The following is a 15,787-nucleotide window of genomic DNA, read 5'->3' as shown; positions in this document are numbered from 1 at the left end:
CAGGCCCCCCTTAACCCCCGGCCACCTCCCTAGGCACTTTGGAAGCTGGATGTTGTGTTCTTCCCCTCTCAGGTGACCAGGAATTAACTGACCGTCCCCCAAGACTGGAAAGGCAGCAGCAGCTGCCACCTGGAGCAGAGGGCTGTCCCCGGGTAATGCTTCCCCTGGCTCCTAGAAGTGCAGGCCCAAACTAGACAGTGGGATCCGTGTCGGGGTTACACTGATGTGTGTGTCCGCTCCACCCCCCTCCCCCCCATCCTGTACCTCATGCAGCCCGCGCAGCTCCTTTCCACGGAGGAGCGGAGGAGCGGGTGCCAGTCTAGCCCCAGGGGAGGGGGGGAAGAGGAGGGGGGTCAAGGAGAGAGGAGGCCCGAGTATACTAATCATTTCTCCTTCTGCGGTGTCTGCTGGCCTAGTGCCCCGTGCTACAGAGAGAAGTCGACGAACTTAAAGAGCAACTTGGTATGAGGGGCCTCGGGCTGGGGCAGCGCGTGGGGTCTTAGTGTAGAGCCGGGGGTGCGGGCTGCAGGTGCAGGCGGCTTCACAGGGACCGAGGTTCCCTGGAGCCTGCAGCCCGCTGGGCACGTGCAGCTAGGGCCGTGTGCAAAGAGCAGCATGTTGTCTGAAGTGCACGCACACTTTGCCAGCGAGAACCAGCCCTGGAGATGTCTTTTCTGTTAGGATGGTTAGCGATGCCTCATTGAATCGCCCTTTAACTGCTGCTTGGCATGGCTTCCACGGGTCTTGTTGGCTTGTTTATGTGACAAGTTCCAAATAGTTCTGATGTGCCCCAAAGCTTGAGAATCACTGGCACAGTTTGTCCTCTTTGAACAGTATTGCCATGTTTAATTCGGGTGGTGGGTGAGTGAGTCAGGCCCAGGGCTCCTTGGGTAGGGGCTGGAGGGGTTTCAGGTCGCAGGGCTAGGCAGTTGCCCACAGGGACAGGGGGGCGGGCTTCTCTGCGCCCGTGTTAGGAGTGCCCACTTATGCCCCTCTGTGTTTCAGCATCCATGCAGTCCCTGACTGACAAGTTCCACAGCCTTTGAAGTTGAAGTGAGTGTTACACACCGCACCCCTTCCCACGGGCTGGCGTGGCGTGGCGTGGCGTGGCGTGGCATGGCGGTGTGTAGGAGTGCTGTGGGCTGGCCCTGGCTGGAGGCTCTTTTCCCTGACTCTGCTCGGTCTGACAGGTTGAGCCCGGCATGCATCTTCCGACAAGAGGAGCAGCTGTTCCCCCTTGGAGCCAGCGAGCTGCGGCCAAGCTGGTCCCCTCCTGTTCTACGTCAGCCGGGGCTTCCTCTCCCCCTTCTGTGGCCTCCTCCCTACCCCAGTTCACAGCAGTTTCAAATTAAAGTACCTCTCATATTCTGCGGTCTCTCCTGGGGGTGTGTGGAAGAGGGGCTGGGGGCGGGGCGGGGCTGGGAGCGGCCGGGTTTCAGAGCCTTTTCCAGAACAGCACCTCTGGCATCCTGTAATGGGCCTTCTCTCTGTGGGAGTCTGGGCCCGCCTCTCATAGGAGCCCTGCAGCCAGGCCGCCAGTGTGCCCCGGGCCAGGGTTCTGTGTGCCTCTGCCTGGCCCCACCAGTACTTCCTCCCTTTCCCCTGCAGGCCCTCTTGGTGTTCTCGCCTGATCTCCACTTTGGGGGGGGTCTCATGGTTGCCATGCGTCACCCCATATTGTTTCCCTTCCCCTTCAGTAGGAACTCGTGACCCCTTCCAGAGCCCCGCCCCTCTCCCCTTCCCACACTGCGGCTCCAGCTCCGGTCCACCCGGCTTTGCTGTCTGAGCACCCTCGATCTCCCTTGGCTGGCTGCCACCACCGGTGACTGTCCCCGCGCCTGCACTTGCACAGGTGTTAAAGGGCACAGTTGGGCTCACCCTCCCCCACCCTCCTCAGGCCTGGTCCCGTCTGTGGAGTCCTCCCTCTGGTGCCACGTGCATCCAGGAACCTGCGGTCGTCCTCCTCTACCTCTGTGGCCCTCCCCTTTGACACTGGGCTACCAGTCCTGTCAGTCCCCCCTCCTTGGTTTCAGGAGAAGGGTGGAAGCAGAGCTCCCAGCCCAGGGTTTGCGGAGCCAAAGGCAAGGTACTGGGAACACGAGAGAAAAGTAGAGAAAAGCAGCACGGGTTCGTCTCCAGCCTGAAGGGCCAGGGGATGGGTCTGTCCGGTGGCTCTGGGCCGGCGTGGGTGGGGGGTGCCTGCTGGCACTCTTCGTGGGTGGCCCAGCTCCCAGAGCCTTCCCATCGGTCCTGTTCTAGCCAGCTAGCCGCCCTTCCTCCAGCCTGGTCGGCTCCACACCCTTGAAGGTGGCCGGTTTCTGTGGCGAGTGTGCTTGATAGGTCTCACTGTTCTTGCCCGGTCCCCTGCAAATCCTGTTCGACCACCCCCCCGCCACACAGATTTTCCTGGAAGGGGTAGTTCTGTGTCCCAGCCCCATGTCCCAGACTGCCTCTTCAGGTCACACGAGGTGGAGTCTGAACTCTGCATTCGAGCTCCCCCTCACTGACGGCTGGGGATGGGTTCCTTCCTTCAGTGAGGACCCAGGGCTGTGCGGGTCTAATGCAGACCAGTGTTTCATATACAAAAGTGGGGACGAGGGTGGACAGGACATTCAAGGTTGGTGTGTGTGCCTGTGTGTGCCTGTGTGCACCTGCGAACAAGATTAATCGGGGATAATGTCCCTTGAGAAGAAGGATGCAATTCAGGGAGTAAAGGGAGCAGAGACTGTGGTCAAGACCCGTATGGGATCGAGTGAGCACAAGCAAGGGTGGGGACACTATTTTCAAGGGGTGCTGTCCGTCACCAAACCCCACGGCAGGGTGTCTGGACTCTCACAGTGTCAGAGTTGCGGCAGGTGGCTCTGGACCCTACTCAGCGATGCTATTGGGCCTGACTGCTGCTGTGTGTGTAACAGGGTGACAGTGCGGAGGATGGCCACCTCAGAGTAGCTGCAACATGCCTCATCCCAGAGGCAGGGAGCTCACATAGCAGGCCACCCCCACAGGAGCCAACCGGCCCGGGCAGCGTGGGCGCAGTGAAGATGGGAAGTAAAGAGTGACCGCACCTGGGACTTTGGGCAGACTCGGTCCCACCCCTCCTCCATGTTCACACCCTGTCTCCCTCCCGGGCCCCGCAGCATGAGCTCAGGTGGACACACCGTCACGGACAGGATGGGACCACCACAGTCCTCAGGGCCGGAAAAGAACTTTCCTGGGACTTCATCCTTCCATTCCACTCCAAGCCCCTCACTTGAGAAGGTGGGCTTGATTGCTTAGACTACGGCTTTGACCCTGACCCAGTGGTTATTTCCTGGCCGGGTAATGCAGCATGCGGCTGTCTGAGTGACTAACGTGGGAAGAGACTTTCCAGCTGGGGTTTCCGCCCACATAGACGTGCAGGCAAGTTGTGATCGGGGAGAAGTCCAGCACCGGCACTGCCCCGGGAGGCCGGTGGCCGTGGTCGCCGGGGTGAGGAAGGGGAGTAGTGCGTTGAAGGGGTCGTGGGAGGCAAGAACACAGCCCTTGGTGACTAGTTTTGCCAGCCTCCCTTCCCTCCTCTGAGCACACGACCTCCCTCTTTCATATTCAGACCAACGGCCGCACGACAGTGTTGCTGTAAACTTGTACGCCACGGGCCGCAGCGCAGCGCCTTCCAGTTAGTTCCAGGGGGGTGTAGATTAAAGAAACACATCAGGGCCCCAGGGCAAAGGAGGAGGTAGGACCCCTGCCCTGATCCAGTGTGCCCCTTTGGCCTTTTCCCTTGAGCCTCCTCTTCAGGGTGGGAGCCAGTGGTGGCTGGCCTGGAGGGTCCTAGGTCCCAGCCTGCCTCGTTCTACCTGCCTAGTTCCTGGGCAGAACCCCTCTAAACTCCCAACAACTCCCTGACCACCACTACCAGCAACACCAGCACCATCAGTACCACCAAGACTGGCCAACTGCTCTCTCCTCACACTGGAGGAATTGGCCCACCCAGGGAAGGTAGGAGGAGGTGAGCAATAGAGAAGGAGTTGAGGGTGGTAGGCACAGTGATGGTGCCCAAAGGTGTCCACGTCCTAATTCCTGGAATCAGATGGTGTATCACCCTGCTTGGCAATGGGGGATGGGGTGGAGTAAGGTGGTTAAGATTATAGACGCAGTAACGGTTGGTGCTCAACTGACTAAGGTGGAGAGACCCTGGTCGGTGTTTGCCAGGTCCAGCTAGGCACACTGGCGCGGCCACAGTGGCCATATGAACTGTAAGTGGGTGGTGCCAGGGTATACCATTCACATGACTACAGGGCACTGGACTCCTCTGTGTTTATGCAATGTTCAAGTCCTGGTGACAACTACTCAGATGAAGATGGAGAACATGCCAGTATGTTGGGAAACCTCAGTTTGTCCCAGGCCAATCAATTCCTTTCCTCAGGCCTCCTGAGGTGACTGCTGTCCTTTTTCAATACTCATTCACTTTCTTTTAAAGGATAACCATGGGTATTTCATAAAATAGGGTTTAGGAGGGGCTCTGCCCAGGAACTAGGCAGGTAGAACGAGGCAGGCTGGGACCTAGGACCCTCCAGGCCAGCCACCACTGGCTCCCACCCTGAAGAGGAGGCTCAAGGGAAAAGGCCAAAGGGGCACACTGGATCAGGGCAGGGGTCCTACCTCCTCCTTTGCCCTGGGGCCCTGATGTGTTTCTTTAATCTACACCCCCCTGGAACTAACTGGAAGGCGCTGCGCTGCGGCCCGTGGCGTACAAGTTTACAGCAACACTGTCGTGCGGCCGTTGGTCTGAATATGAAAGAGGGAGGTCGTGTGCTCAGAGGAGGGAAGGGAGGCTGGCAAAACTAGTCACCAAGGGCTGTGTTCTTGCCTCCCACGACCCCTTCAACGCACTACTCCCCTTCCTCACCCCGGCGACCACGGCCACCGGCCTCCCGGGGCAGTGCCGGTGCTGGACTTCTCCCCGATCACAACTTGCCTGCACGTCTATGTGGGCGGAAACCCCAGCTGGAAAGTCTCTTCCCACGTTAGTCACTCAGACAGCCGCATGCTGCATTACCCGGCCAGGAAATAACCACTGGGTCAGGGTCAAAGCCGTAGTCTAAGCAATCAAGCCCACCTTCTCAAGTGAGGGGCTTGGAGTGGAATGGAAGGATGAAGTCCCAGGAAAGTTCTTTTCCGGCCCTGAGGACTGTGGTGGTCCCATCCTGTCCGTGACGGTGTGTCCACCTGAGCTCATGCTGCGGGGCCCGGGAGGGAGACAGGGTGTGAACATGGAGGAGGGGTGGGACCGAGTCTGCCCAAAGTCCCAGGTGCGGTCACTCTTTACTTCCCATCTTCACTGCGCCCACGCTGCCCGGGCCGGTTGGCTCCTGTGGGGGTGGCCTGCTATGTGAGCTCCCTGCCTCTGGGATGAGGCATGTTGCAGCTACTCTGAGGTGGCCATCCTCCGCACTGTCACCCTGTTACACACACAGCAGCAGTCAGGCCCAATAGCATCGCTGAGTAGGGTCCAGAGCCACCTGCCGCAACTCTGACACTGTGAGAGTCCAGACACCCTGCCGTGGGGTTTGGTGACGGACAGCACCCCTTGAAAATAGTGTCCCCACCCTTGCTTGTGCTCACTCGATCCCATACGGGTCTTGACCACAGTCTCTGCTCCCTTTACTCCCTGAATTGCATCCTTCTTCTCAAGGGACATTATCCCCGATTAATCTTGTTCGCAGGTGCACACAGGCACACACAGGCACACACACCAACCTTGAATGTCCTGTCCACCCTCGTCCCCACTTTTGTATATGAAACACTGGTCTGCATTAGACCCGCACAGCCCTGGGTCCTCACTGAAGGAAGGAACCCATCCCCAGCCGTCAGTGAGGGGGAGCTCGAATGCAGAGTTCAGACTCCACCTCGTGTGACCTGAAGAGGCAGTCTGGGACATGGGGCTGGGACACAGAACTACCCCTTCCAGGAAAATCTGTGTGGCGGGGGGGTGGTCGAACAGGATTTGCAGGGGACCGGGCAAGAACAGTGAGACCTATCAAGCACACTCGCCACAGAAACCGGCCACCTTCAAGGGTGTGGAGCCGACCAGGCTGGAGGAAGGGCGGCTAGCTGGCTAGAACAGGACCGATGGGAAGGCTCTGGGAGCTGGGCCACCCACGAAGAGTGCCAGCAGGCACCCCCCACCCACGCCGGCCCAGAGCCACCGGACAGACCCATCCCCTGGCCCTTCAGGCTGGAGACGAACCCGTGCTGCTTTTCTCTACTTTTCTCTCGTGTTCCCAGTACCTTGCCTTTGGCTCCGCAAACCCTGGGCTGGGAGCTCTGCTTCCACCCTTCTCCTGAAACCAAGGAGGGGGGACTGACAGGACTGGTAGCCCAGTGTCAAAGGGGAGGGCCACAGAGGTAGAGGAGGACGACCGCAGGTTCCTGGATGCACGTGGCACCAGAGGGAGGACTCCACAGACGGGACCAGGCCTGAGGAGGGTGGGGGAGGGTGAGCCCAACTGTGCCCTTTAACACCTGTGCAAGTGCAGGCGCGGGGACAGTCACCGGTGGTGGCAGCCAGCCAAGGGAGATCGAGGGTGCTCAGACAGCAAAGCCGGGTGGACCGGAGCTGGAGCCGCAGTGTGGGAAGGGGAGAGGGGCGGGGCTCTGGAAGGGGTCACGAGTTCCTACTGAAGGGGAAGGGAAACAATATGGGGTGACGCATGGCAACCATGAGACCCCCCCCAAAGTGGAGATCAGGCGAGAACACCAAGAGGGCCTGCAGGGGAAAGGGAGGAAGTACTGGTGGGGCCAGGCAGAGGCACACAGAACCCTGGCCCGGGGCACACTGGCGGCCTGGCTGCAGGGCTCCTATGAGAGGCGGGCCCAGACTCCCACAGAGAGAAGGCCCATTACAGGATGCCAGAGGTGCTGTTCTGGAAAAGGCTCTGAAACCCGGCCGCTCCCAGCCCCGCCCCGCCCCCAGCCCCTCTTCCACACACCCCCAGGAGAGACCGCAGAATATGAGAGGTACTTTAATTTGAAACTGCTGTGAACTGGGGTAGGGAGGAGGCCACAGAAGGGGGAGAGGAAGCCCCGGCTGACGTAGAACAGGAGGGGACCAGCTTGGCCGCAGCTCGCTGGCTCCAAGGGGGAACAGCTGCTCCTCTTGTCGGAAGATGCATGCCGGGCTCAACCTGTCAGACCGAGCAGAGTCAGGGAAAAGAGCCTCCAGCCAGGGCCAGCCCACAGCACTCCTACACACCGCCATGCCACGCCACGCCACGCCACGCCACGCCACGCCCGTGGGAAGGGGGTGCGGTGTGTAACACTCACTTCAACTTCAAAGGCTGTGGAACTTGTCAGTCAGGGACTGCATGGATGCTGAAACACAGAGGGGCATAAGTGGGCACTCCTAACACGGGCGCAGAGAAGCCCGCCCCCCTGTCCCTGTGGGCAACTGCCTAGCCCTGCGACCTGAAACCCCTCCAGCCCCTACCCAAGGAGCCCTGGGCCTGACTCACTCACCCACCACCCGAATTAAACATGGCAATACTGTTCAAAGAGGACAAACTGTGCCAGTGATTCTCAAGCTTTGGGGCACATCAGAACTATTTGGAACTTGTCACATAAACAAGCCAACAAGACCCGTGGAAGCCATGCCAAGCAGCAGTTAAAGGGCGATTCAATGAGGCATCGCTAACCATCCTAACAGAAAGACATCTCCAGGGCTGGTTCTCGCTGGCAAAGTGTGCGTGCACTTCAGACAACATGCTGCTCTTTGCACACGGCCCTAGCTGCACGTGCCCAGCGGGCTGCAGGCTCCAGGGAACCTCGGTCCCTGTGAAGCCGCCTGCACCTGCAGCCCGCACCCCCGGCTCTACACTAAGACCCCACGCGCTGCCCCAGCCCGAGGCCCCTCATACCAAGTTGCTCTTTAAGTTCGTCGACTTCTCTCTGTAGCACGGGGCACTAGGCCAGCAGACACCGCAGAAGGAGAAATGATTAGTATACTCGGGCCTCCTCTCTCCTTGACCCCCCTCCTCTTCCCCCCCTCCCCTGGGGCTAGACTGGCACCCGCTCCTCCGCTCCTCCGTGGAAAGGAGCTGCGCGGGCTGCATGAGGTACAGGATGGGGGGGGAGGGGGGTGGAGCGGACACACACATCAGTGTAACCCCGACACGGATCCCACTGTCTAGTTTGGGCCTGCACTTCTAGGAGCCAGGGGAAGCATTACCCGGGGACAGCCCTCTGCTCCAGGTGGCAGCTGCTGCTGCCTTTCCAGTCTTGGGGGACGGTCAGTTAATTCCTGGTCACCTGAGAGGGGAAGAACACAACATCCAGCTTCCAAAGTGCCTAGGGAGGTGGCCGGGGGTTAAGGGGGGCCTGACGGGGCCTGATGTGAAGCAGTACCACCCTCTGCTGGCAACCAGTTGCCGTGCTCTGCCCAGCAGCTCCCCCTTCTCTGTGGGCCTGCCTCTGCTGCTGCTCCCCAGGGCCAGCCCATCTATGGCTGTGGTCCCCAGGACTGTGCGTGGCTCTGGGTTGGGCGCTGGCAGAGCTGCAAGCCATAGCCAGCCTCTGGGACGAGCCCCATGGCCAAAGATGGCTTATCAGAAACGGCCCCAATCTGCTGGTACTCTCCGTCTGGAGGTGCAGTTTGGGGCTGTGCCACGGATCACCGCTGTGCACACACCCCATGCAGAAGATGAGGTCCGCCTGAGGCCTCACCTGAGGCCCACCCTGTCGATACCCCGTTTCCTGTGGGAGAAGCTGTCTCCGGAGGCAGGGAGCAAGACTGAGCCCCCGGCAGAGCCCGCCAAGACAGAGGTCCCCTCCTCGACCCCTCTCCCCTCCACTCTTAGGAAACCCACAGGACTCACCCGAGGGTGTGGGCCCTCTGGGCAAGACGTTGCCCTGGCTCAGGGCCAAGAGCTGCGAGCGTCTTGGAATTAGGGGGGCTCCGATGCTGAAGTCGCCACTGCTGAAATCTCCACGATACGGGTACAGACCAGGCGGCCCTGGCTTGGGTGCAGGAGGCTAAAACAGAAAGTTCTCCCGGATTTGGCCTCGGGATGTGAGCACATGGGTGTGTTTAGGGGCTGGGGTGAGGCAGGGAATAGGAAGGGAATTCAGAAGCTGACCTCACCAGCATTTTCTCCCTCGGTCAGCCCCGGGCCAGGAGGCAGAGCTGAGTTAGGGACAACAGTGGGGCACTGAGGGATCCCAGGCCCCCTGCCAGGAAGGAAGGCTTGGGGAGCAGCTAGGAAGTAGCAATCCGGAGGCCCAGAGGTTTAAACACGCAAGCTTTTCTGCTCGTGCTTTTCAGCCCCGGCCCCCACCCACCCCTCACCCGAATCAGCTGCCCCAGCCCTCCCACCCTACCCCTCTGGTGGAGGAGGCAGGAAATGTGCCAGGTGTAGAGAATGCTGCCCGGCGTGGCACGGCACGGGCACGCCACGCCACGCATGCGTGGAGGGGCTGGCTCACTTAAGGTTTGCACTTGCTGAGACCACGCCAACCTGGCATCCTCAAGACGGAGTGTGCCCAACCGCGGGCAACCCCTGAGGGTCAGACAGAGGGAGCATGGGGCCTGATACTCACCTGGCCCCTTGGGACTGGGCTTCCCTTTGGCTCCTTATCTCCTTCCACCACGGGCTCGGACTCCCTGGTCCTCCTGGCCGCAGACTTCTTCCCAGCGCTCGTGTGCTTGGACTGCTTGGTCCCCAAAGGGGCCCAGGAGGACTTCTTGCTCCTCGTCAGCAGCGGGACGGTAGAGATTGTGGGGAAAGTGACTGGCTCCAGAGGAGGCGCCGGGACTCTCTGCACCCAGGAGGGAAAGCTTCTCCCCAGGACAAGGTTTGAGCCCCCGCCCAGGGATCTCTTCTCCTGGGCCACCTTCCTCCAGGGAATGGCCGTGGGCAGGCCACCTGCGGCTGCGGCAGCAGCTCCCAGGTAGCTGGGCCTGCTCTCCGCCTTCCCCCAGACCACACTCGGCATTTTCTTAGAGGAAGAGGTGTCGTGCTCTCCAACAGCCTGCCTTTCCACAGCCGAGGTGAGTCCTCGGGCAGCGGAGGACATGAAAGGGCCCGGCACGTGAAGGACGCTCTCCCTGACGTGGGTACTCGGGTGCCTGGGGGTGTCCCTGGGACCCTCGAGGCTGCTGGGTCTGGCCATGCCTCTTCCTTTGCGGCTAACGCTCACTCTCATCAGCTGTATCTTCTCGATCTCATCGGATGACTCGGAGTCGGAAATGGGCCCGACCAGGCCTCCCGCGGAGGGCCGATGGCGACCCACAGTGCGGTTCGACCTATTCTTAGCGCCTCTCTTCGGGTTCACCCAGGGCCGGCCTCTCTCGGGCCCCCTGGGGTGGAGCGGGGCAATGGCGGAAGGCAGGGGCTGCGATCCCACCCAGCTCTGGGCCCGCACGCCTCTCCTACTGGGACCCTGATCTAGGTCCACCCACACGGTGGACACTTCCGTGGAGCAGCTCTCTGGGGAGGGATTTCTGCGGACGCCCAGGACATCCTGGTCGGTCAGCTGCTGCAGGACGGCCGTCGCTGCCTCTTCAGCGAGGTAGCCCAGGACGTGGCCCTGGACGTTGACCGGGGAGCCAGGCCGGCCTTCGCGGCCCCAAAGGACCTGCCCTTCTGCTTCCGCCCCTTCTGGCTCGGACGCGGACGCGGACGCGAAGCCCTCGCTGCTCCGCGGCGTCCCCGGATCAAGGCCTAGTCGCGGGCCTCGCGGAGCTGTGGGGCGGGCCGAGCGGCCGCCGGGCGGCTCCCCACCCGCTGGGTCGAACCCCGCTCCCCAAACAGACCCTTCGTCATCGGAAGAACTCATGTCGCGATTCCCGGCAGCCCCGGCTCAGGGTAGACGGTCGCCCTGGTCACCGCAGCGAGTGGCGATGGCGCGCGGAAGGAGCGCCGAGGCCGTCTGAGGCACGCTCAGTCACCACAGGCGCCGCACGAGCTCGCCCCAACGTGCGGCTTCTGCGCGCCTTCGACGCCCGTGCCACGGCCTTGTCACTGGTCCGTCCGCGGCCAACCAGCGCGGCCCGCGTAGGCCCGCCCCTCGAGGCCCCAGCCAATAGGGTGGAGGGCCCCTGGTTCGCGCCAACGGGTGTGGTCAGCGGCCGTTGGAAGCCCGCGTGATGATGGAGTCTGGTTGTCGGGGCTCTGGTCCCATCACTTCCTGCCCCTCCCCCCCTTCTCCCGGGCTAGAGTCACCGCACTGAGCCTTGGTTTCCCATGTCCAAGGTGGGAAGATGGCGGCACCTGTCTCGGGGGATGAAACAGCAGCATGGAGGCGAAGCACCTAGCGCAGACAGGATCGGCCAACCTGTTCCTTAGCAAGAGTTAGCACCCGATAGGAAAATGGGCACCGCAGTCAGGGATCGTAAAAGGCCAGACAGCAAATGTGGTCGTATTTACGGGCTATGCGGTCTCTGTCGCGACTCGATGACGGTCATGATGGGTGACCAAGTCGGCCCGTGGCAGTGTGCTCAGGGAACTTGGCCCGAGGCCCGCTGTGGCGGGCAGCCTGGGGTTTGCCCCCCTCCCTCAGCCCCGCCCCCACTCTGAGTCAATTCAAAGAAGAGGGAATCCCGATGGCCAGTGCACACCCCAAAAGATGCTCACCATCGCTGATCCCGGAGATGCAAACTAAAACCATAAATCAATGTTTACACACGTCTGCGAAAGAGCGTAACCATTGTGTGGGGGGGGAGAGGTTAGGAGCCAACTCATGCTTTGCCCCCCGCTGGTGGGGAGGGGTGGGGGGGGAGGCGGCGGCTTTGGGCGGCGGCATGGAGGACCCATTTCGGAGAGGATGATTTGTCAGAATCCATGAAAAGCGACTTACACCACACGTACTAGCTGTCCGGCGCTAAATAGTAATGCATCCTCACGACAATCCTAGGACTGAAAGTACCGGCTATTACCGCCCTCTCACAGGTGAGGACACGGGCACTGATAGGTTCAGCCACCCGCCCAAGGTCATTCGGCTTGTCACCGTCAGCGAAAGGATTGAAACCCGACAGTCCAGCCCCGGAGCCCTTGCTTTGAGCGGAAAATCTTAAAACTGAAAAAAGCGTCCATTCCCTCTACGACCAGGCAAATCCACTGCCAGCTACATCGGGATATACGCTGGTACGTGTAGCGTTAGCAGGACACAGGCACAAGGATGTGGGTGACGCGAAAAAGTCTAAATTCCCATCAGGAAGGAACCGGATGAATGCAACGTGGCACATGTGTCCAGTAGATGCGAACGCGGCAGTCAGAAGGAGCGCACAAGGCCGTCCGTGTTCACAGGTGTCAAAGGCGTCCTCCTGACCGCATACAGCACGTCGCAGAACGACGGAGTTGGATACACACCCGTAAGTTTTAAAAAACCCAGTCAATCCGACGTAATGTCTGAGAACGCACATAGGTGTATGTTCGGACTTGTTTTAAAGGTCTGCAAGGTCGTACAGCCAACGCTTACCAGTGGTGGTGGCGGCGGGGGGGGGGGGGGGGGGGGGGGGGGGGGAGGGGAAGGCGCCATCTGTCCCTCAAATTTTCCCGAAACTACTGCTTCCCAGCTTCCCTGAGCTGAGCGGTCCTGATATCTGGGGACTGGTCCTCCCTTGGTTTCGACAAGACCCTGCACTGTTAGAATTTCCCTGGCTTGCCACCGGATCTCTACTCCAGCAGCCCTCCATTCCTTCCATACCTTCTTCCTTCCTTTCCCATTCATACTCTTCTGTCTTCCCATCTCCTCTCCCTCCTGAACCCTACTCTGGCTGATCTGCAAGAGAGGCCTAGGGTGTCCAAGCACATCTGGCCTGCTGGCACCCGAAGGGCCAATTTCTGTGGGTCTGATGGAAAGGGTTACCCAGCAGGGAGATTGGGGTGCACTCTAAATCTTCCATCCTCCTCCTCAAGCGTGCCCCCCAATCCCTGCCTGTGCGTGTACAACGCCCTCTCCCACTTCTCCCACTGAGTTATAAAGACAGGGTGTGCTGTTTCAGACGCGCCAAAATGGACAACGGAGGATACAGCAAAATCTGCTGTACCCACCACCATCCTAGGAAACATTACCCATCCACCCAGTGGAAGCCTCCAGCATCCCTGTGTCCATTTCCATTCCTCCCTCCCTCCAGACCTCCCTCTCTCCCCCTTAGAGAGAATCCCAGAACTTCTTCCCTCTCTTCATCCCGGGGGTTCTCCCTCTTCCACTTCCCCTGCGTATTACAGGCCTCCAATAACGTCACTGATCTCTGCTAGCCCCCCCCCCCCTCCATGCTCACCAGGATCGCATATTGGTTCACCATCTTGGCCCCGGGTGGGGCCTGCATCGGTGGATTCACTTGGCCTTCCCCAGCATGCTAGCTCTTGCCCCACAGACCAGTGACCACACGGGGGTCATTGCTCCAACCGCCAAGTGTGTCACTTACAATTATTAACTTGCTGACTGGAGAAATGACAACTGTGCTGATCCAGGGACCCGGTCGGCTCACTGCGAACCAGTCTCTATCCCCAACTCTTTGTATTACCAGGGCCTCACAAACCCCACTCGAACAGGCCTCCCCATCGTGACACTTGATGCCTCAGGGATCGATGCCACCTCAGACCCTGTGTCCAGTAGTCCTAGAAACGTCTGGGTACTCGTCCAGCCAGCCGCAATGTACAGTCACCTGAGCAGCTGAGAAAGCTGCTAGGAACATTTGCATGGAGGTTTTCGGTGAACGTTAGTTTTCATTTCTCTTGGGTAAATGTCTCGGGGTTAGCTTGCCAGAGCAAAGGGTAAGCCCAGTGGTTGGTGCGTTGGTTGGTTGGTTGGTAAGTGTACTTTTAACTTGGCAAGAAATGTGCAAACCGTTTCCCAGGGTTTCTGTGCCATTTTGCATTCTCCCCAAGAATGTGTGAGTGTTCTTGTCGTCCTCCTCCTCTCTAGCACTTAGCATTGTCTGTTTTTTTGTTTTGTTTCTAATTTTAGCCATGCTTGTAGGTATGTTGTGGTATTACACTGTGGCTTTAATTCGTGTTTCTGGAATGACGCGTGAGGTTGAACATCTTCTCAGCAGCTTACTGGACGTCCGTTATCGTCTTGAGCACGGTGTCTGTTTGGGTGTTTTGTTTTGTTTTATTTTGCTCCTTACTTATTGGGCTGTTTGGTTTTGTACCGTTGCATACTGAATGTTCTTTACCTCTTTCAGCTACAAGTCCGTTACAGTAAGCGTGTTTTGCAAACAGTGTCTCCCAGCCTGTGGCTCCTGTTTTCATTTTCTGTTTTTCAAGAAACTCGTCCTTTTTATGGATGAGCAAACCAAGGCGCAGAGAGTTTGAGTAACCTGCCCAAGACACACAGCCAGCAGTGGAGCTGGGGACTTGAGCTCAGAACAGTGGGTGTCCGTCTAAAGCCTGCGTCTGGCTGTTACCACTATGCCGCTGTGTAACTTCCTACTGTGGTGGGGGGGCTGACCACACGTCTAACCAGAGTTGGGTGCTCACTAAAGCTGAGACATCAGTTATTCAGGTCCAGTCTTTTCCCCCCGAATTAATCCAGAGCCCTAACCTGTCTCAGAAGCCCCGTTTAGTTTTGTAGGCGTGGGCATGGTTATTACCTAAATCCAGCCTTAACATCAAGCACAGAGAGGACATGTCACCATGTGGCGGACATAGCCCATCCTGGGAAGAGTAAGGACTTTTCCTTACCGCTTTAGGATTTGGGGGCAGACAGGAGTTTGCAGGGCAGGGGTGGCGGTTGTTAGGTCCAGAGTGGGGTAGTCAGGGAGTGGCCCAGTAGGATTTCTCCCCAAATAACATTACCCTTGCGTGCAACATGTGACTGTTCCTAATTATAGTCTCATCCTAAGGAGGGGGGAGGGAGGGAGAACATGATGGTGAGGTGTGGGGGGAGGGACTGGTGGTGAAGGGGGATCCACAGAGGACCTGAGCGTGAGACGCTGAAAATCTGTTCACATCCCACTGAACTCTCCCATAGTTTCTTTCAAAACAGTGCAGGTCTTTTCTGGCAGTTTCAGCCTAGGCTCGGAGTCAGGGCCAAAGTTCAAACAACATCAAAGTTTATTTTTGAAATAAAGGTTTATTTCCTCATGGAATTCTTGAAGGGTTTGTCCTGCGTCGTGTGTGCAGTGTTGAGTCTGGGCTGAAAGGCATTTCTTTTAGGACCTTGAGCCATCTCGGGCTTGCACGCCTATTGCCCTAGGAGGTGATTGATGGCTGTGTGAGTCTGCAGTCCGCCCCTGGAGGCCCAGCTCTGGGGTGCACCCCTCCTCCCCTGCCTCAGGGGCAGAAGCGTGCTGTCTCCTCCCAGATCTTGTAGCACTGCTCTACTCCCTGCTCCCACTCCTTTCAGAGTAGGCATTGATTACCATGGATTTCTGTCTCCATGGTTGATTGTGCGGTGGCTCTATTCTCATTGGTTTTCTTTTTTTGGCTACTTTCTTCTTGCCTGTCTGAGGAGAGAGTGTTTACTAGTATTTTTAATTATAGAACCAAGAGTTAGTGCTAGCAAGGGTAAATGACATTTAAATAGGGAGTCAATGTAGTATTTGCCAATTCTTGTGAATTTATCTTGGTAGAAATACTTAGAACAACAGACTCTTTGAGTGGGGGTTGAGCTGCAGCCTTTTTATCCCCCTACTGGCTATATATATTTTTCATTCATAAGGAAAGCATCTTTATTGAGTCTCATGGCAAGAGAGTGTCGGGTGGAATGTATATTCTTACAACTTAATAAAACAATTGCTTATACAGCAATGTCAAGGAGAAAATTGGCATCGCTGCTTGGTTGCCACTGGGATGCTTACTAT

The 15,787-nt window shown here is 58.5% G+C and overlaps 1 protein-coding gene across 1 annotated transcript; it reads right to left on the bottom strand.

The window, feature by feature from the left end:
* Nucleotides 1-7,312: 7,312 nt before the first annotated feature.
* Nucleotides 7,313-10,812, bottom strand: LOC308494476 (uncharacterized protein CXorf49 homolog; the record flags this gene model as incomplete). The annotated part of the gene is made up of 5 exons (XM_081042250.1): nucleotides 7,313-7,353; nucleotides 7,896-7,941; nucleotides 8,207-8,286; nucleotides 8,853-9,009; nucleotides 9,574-10,812. The coding sequence occupies 5 exons, from the start codon at nucleotides 10,810-10,812 to the stop codon at nucleotides 7,313-7,315; spliced, it is 1,563 nt and encodes a 520-aa protein (XP_080898376.1).
* Nucleotides 10,813-15,787: the final 4,975 nt, after the last annotated feature.

This window comes from Rhinolophus hipposideros, assembly GCF_964194185.1.
Source record: "Rhinolophus hipposideros genome assembly, chromosome: X".
NCBI classification, from domain to species: Eukaryota; Metazoa; Chordata; class Mammalia; order Chiroptera; family Rhinolophidae; genus Rhinolophus; species Rhinolophus hipposideros.
Note: the sequence above shows the minus strand (reverse complement) of the source record. Positions and strands in the feature narration are given on the sequence as shown.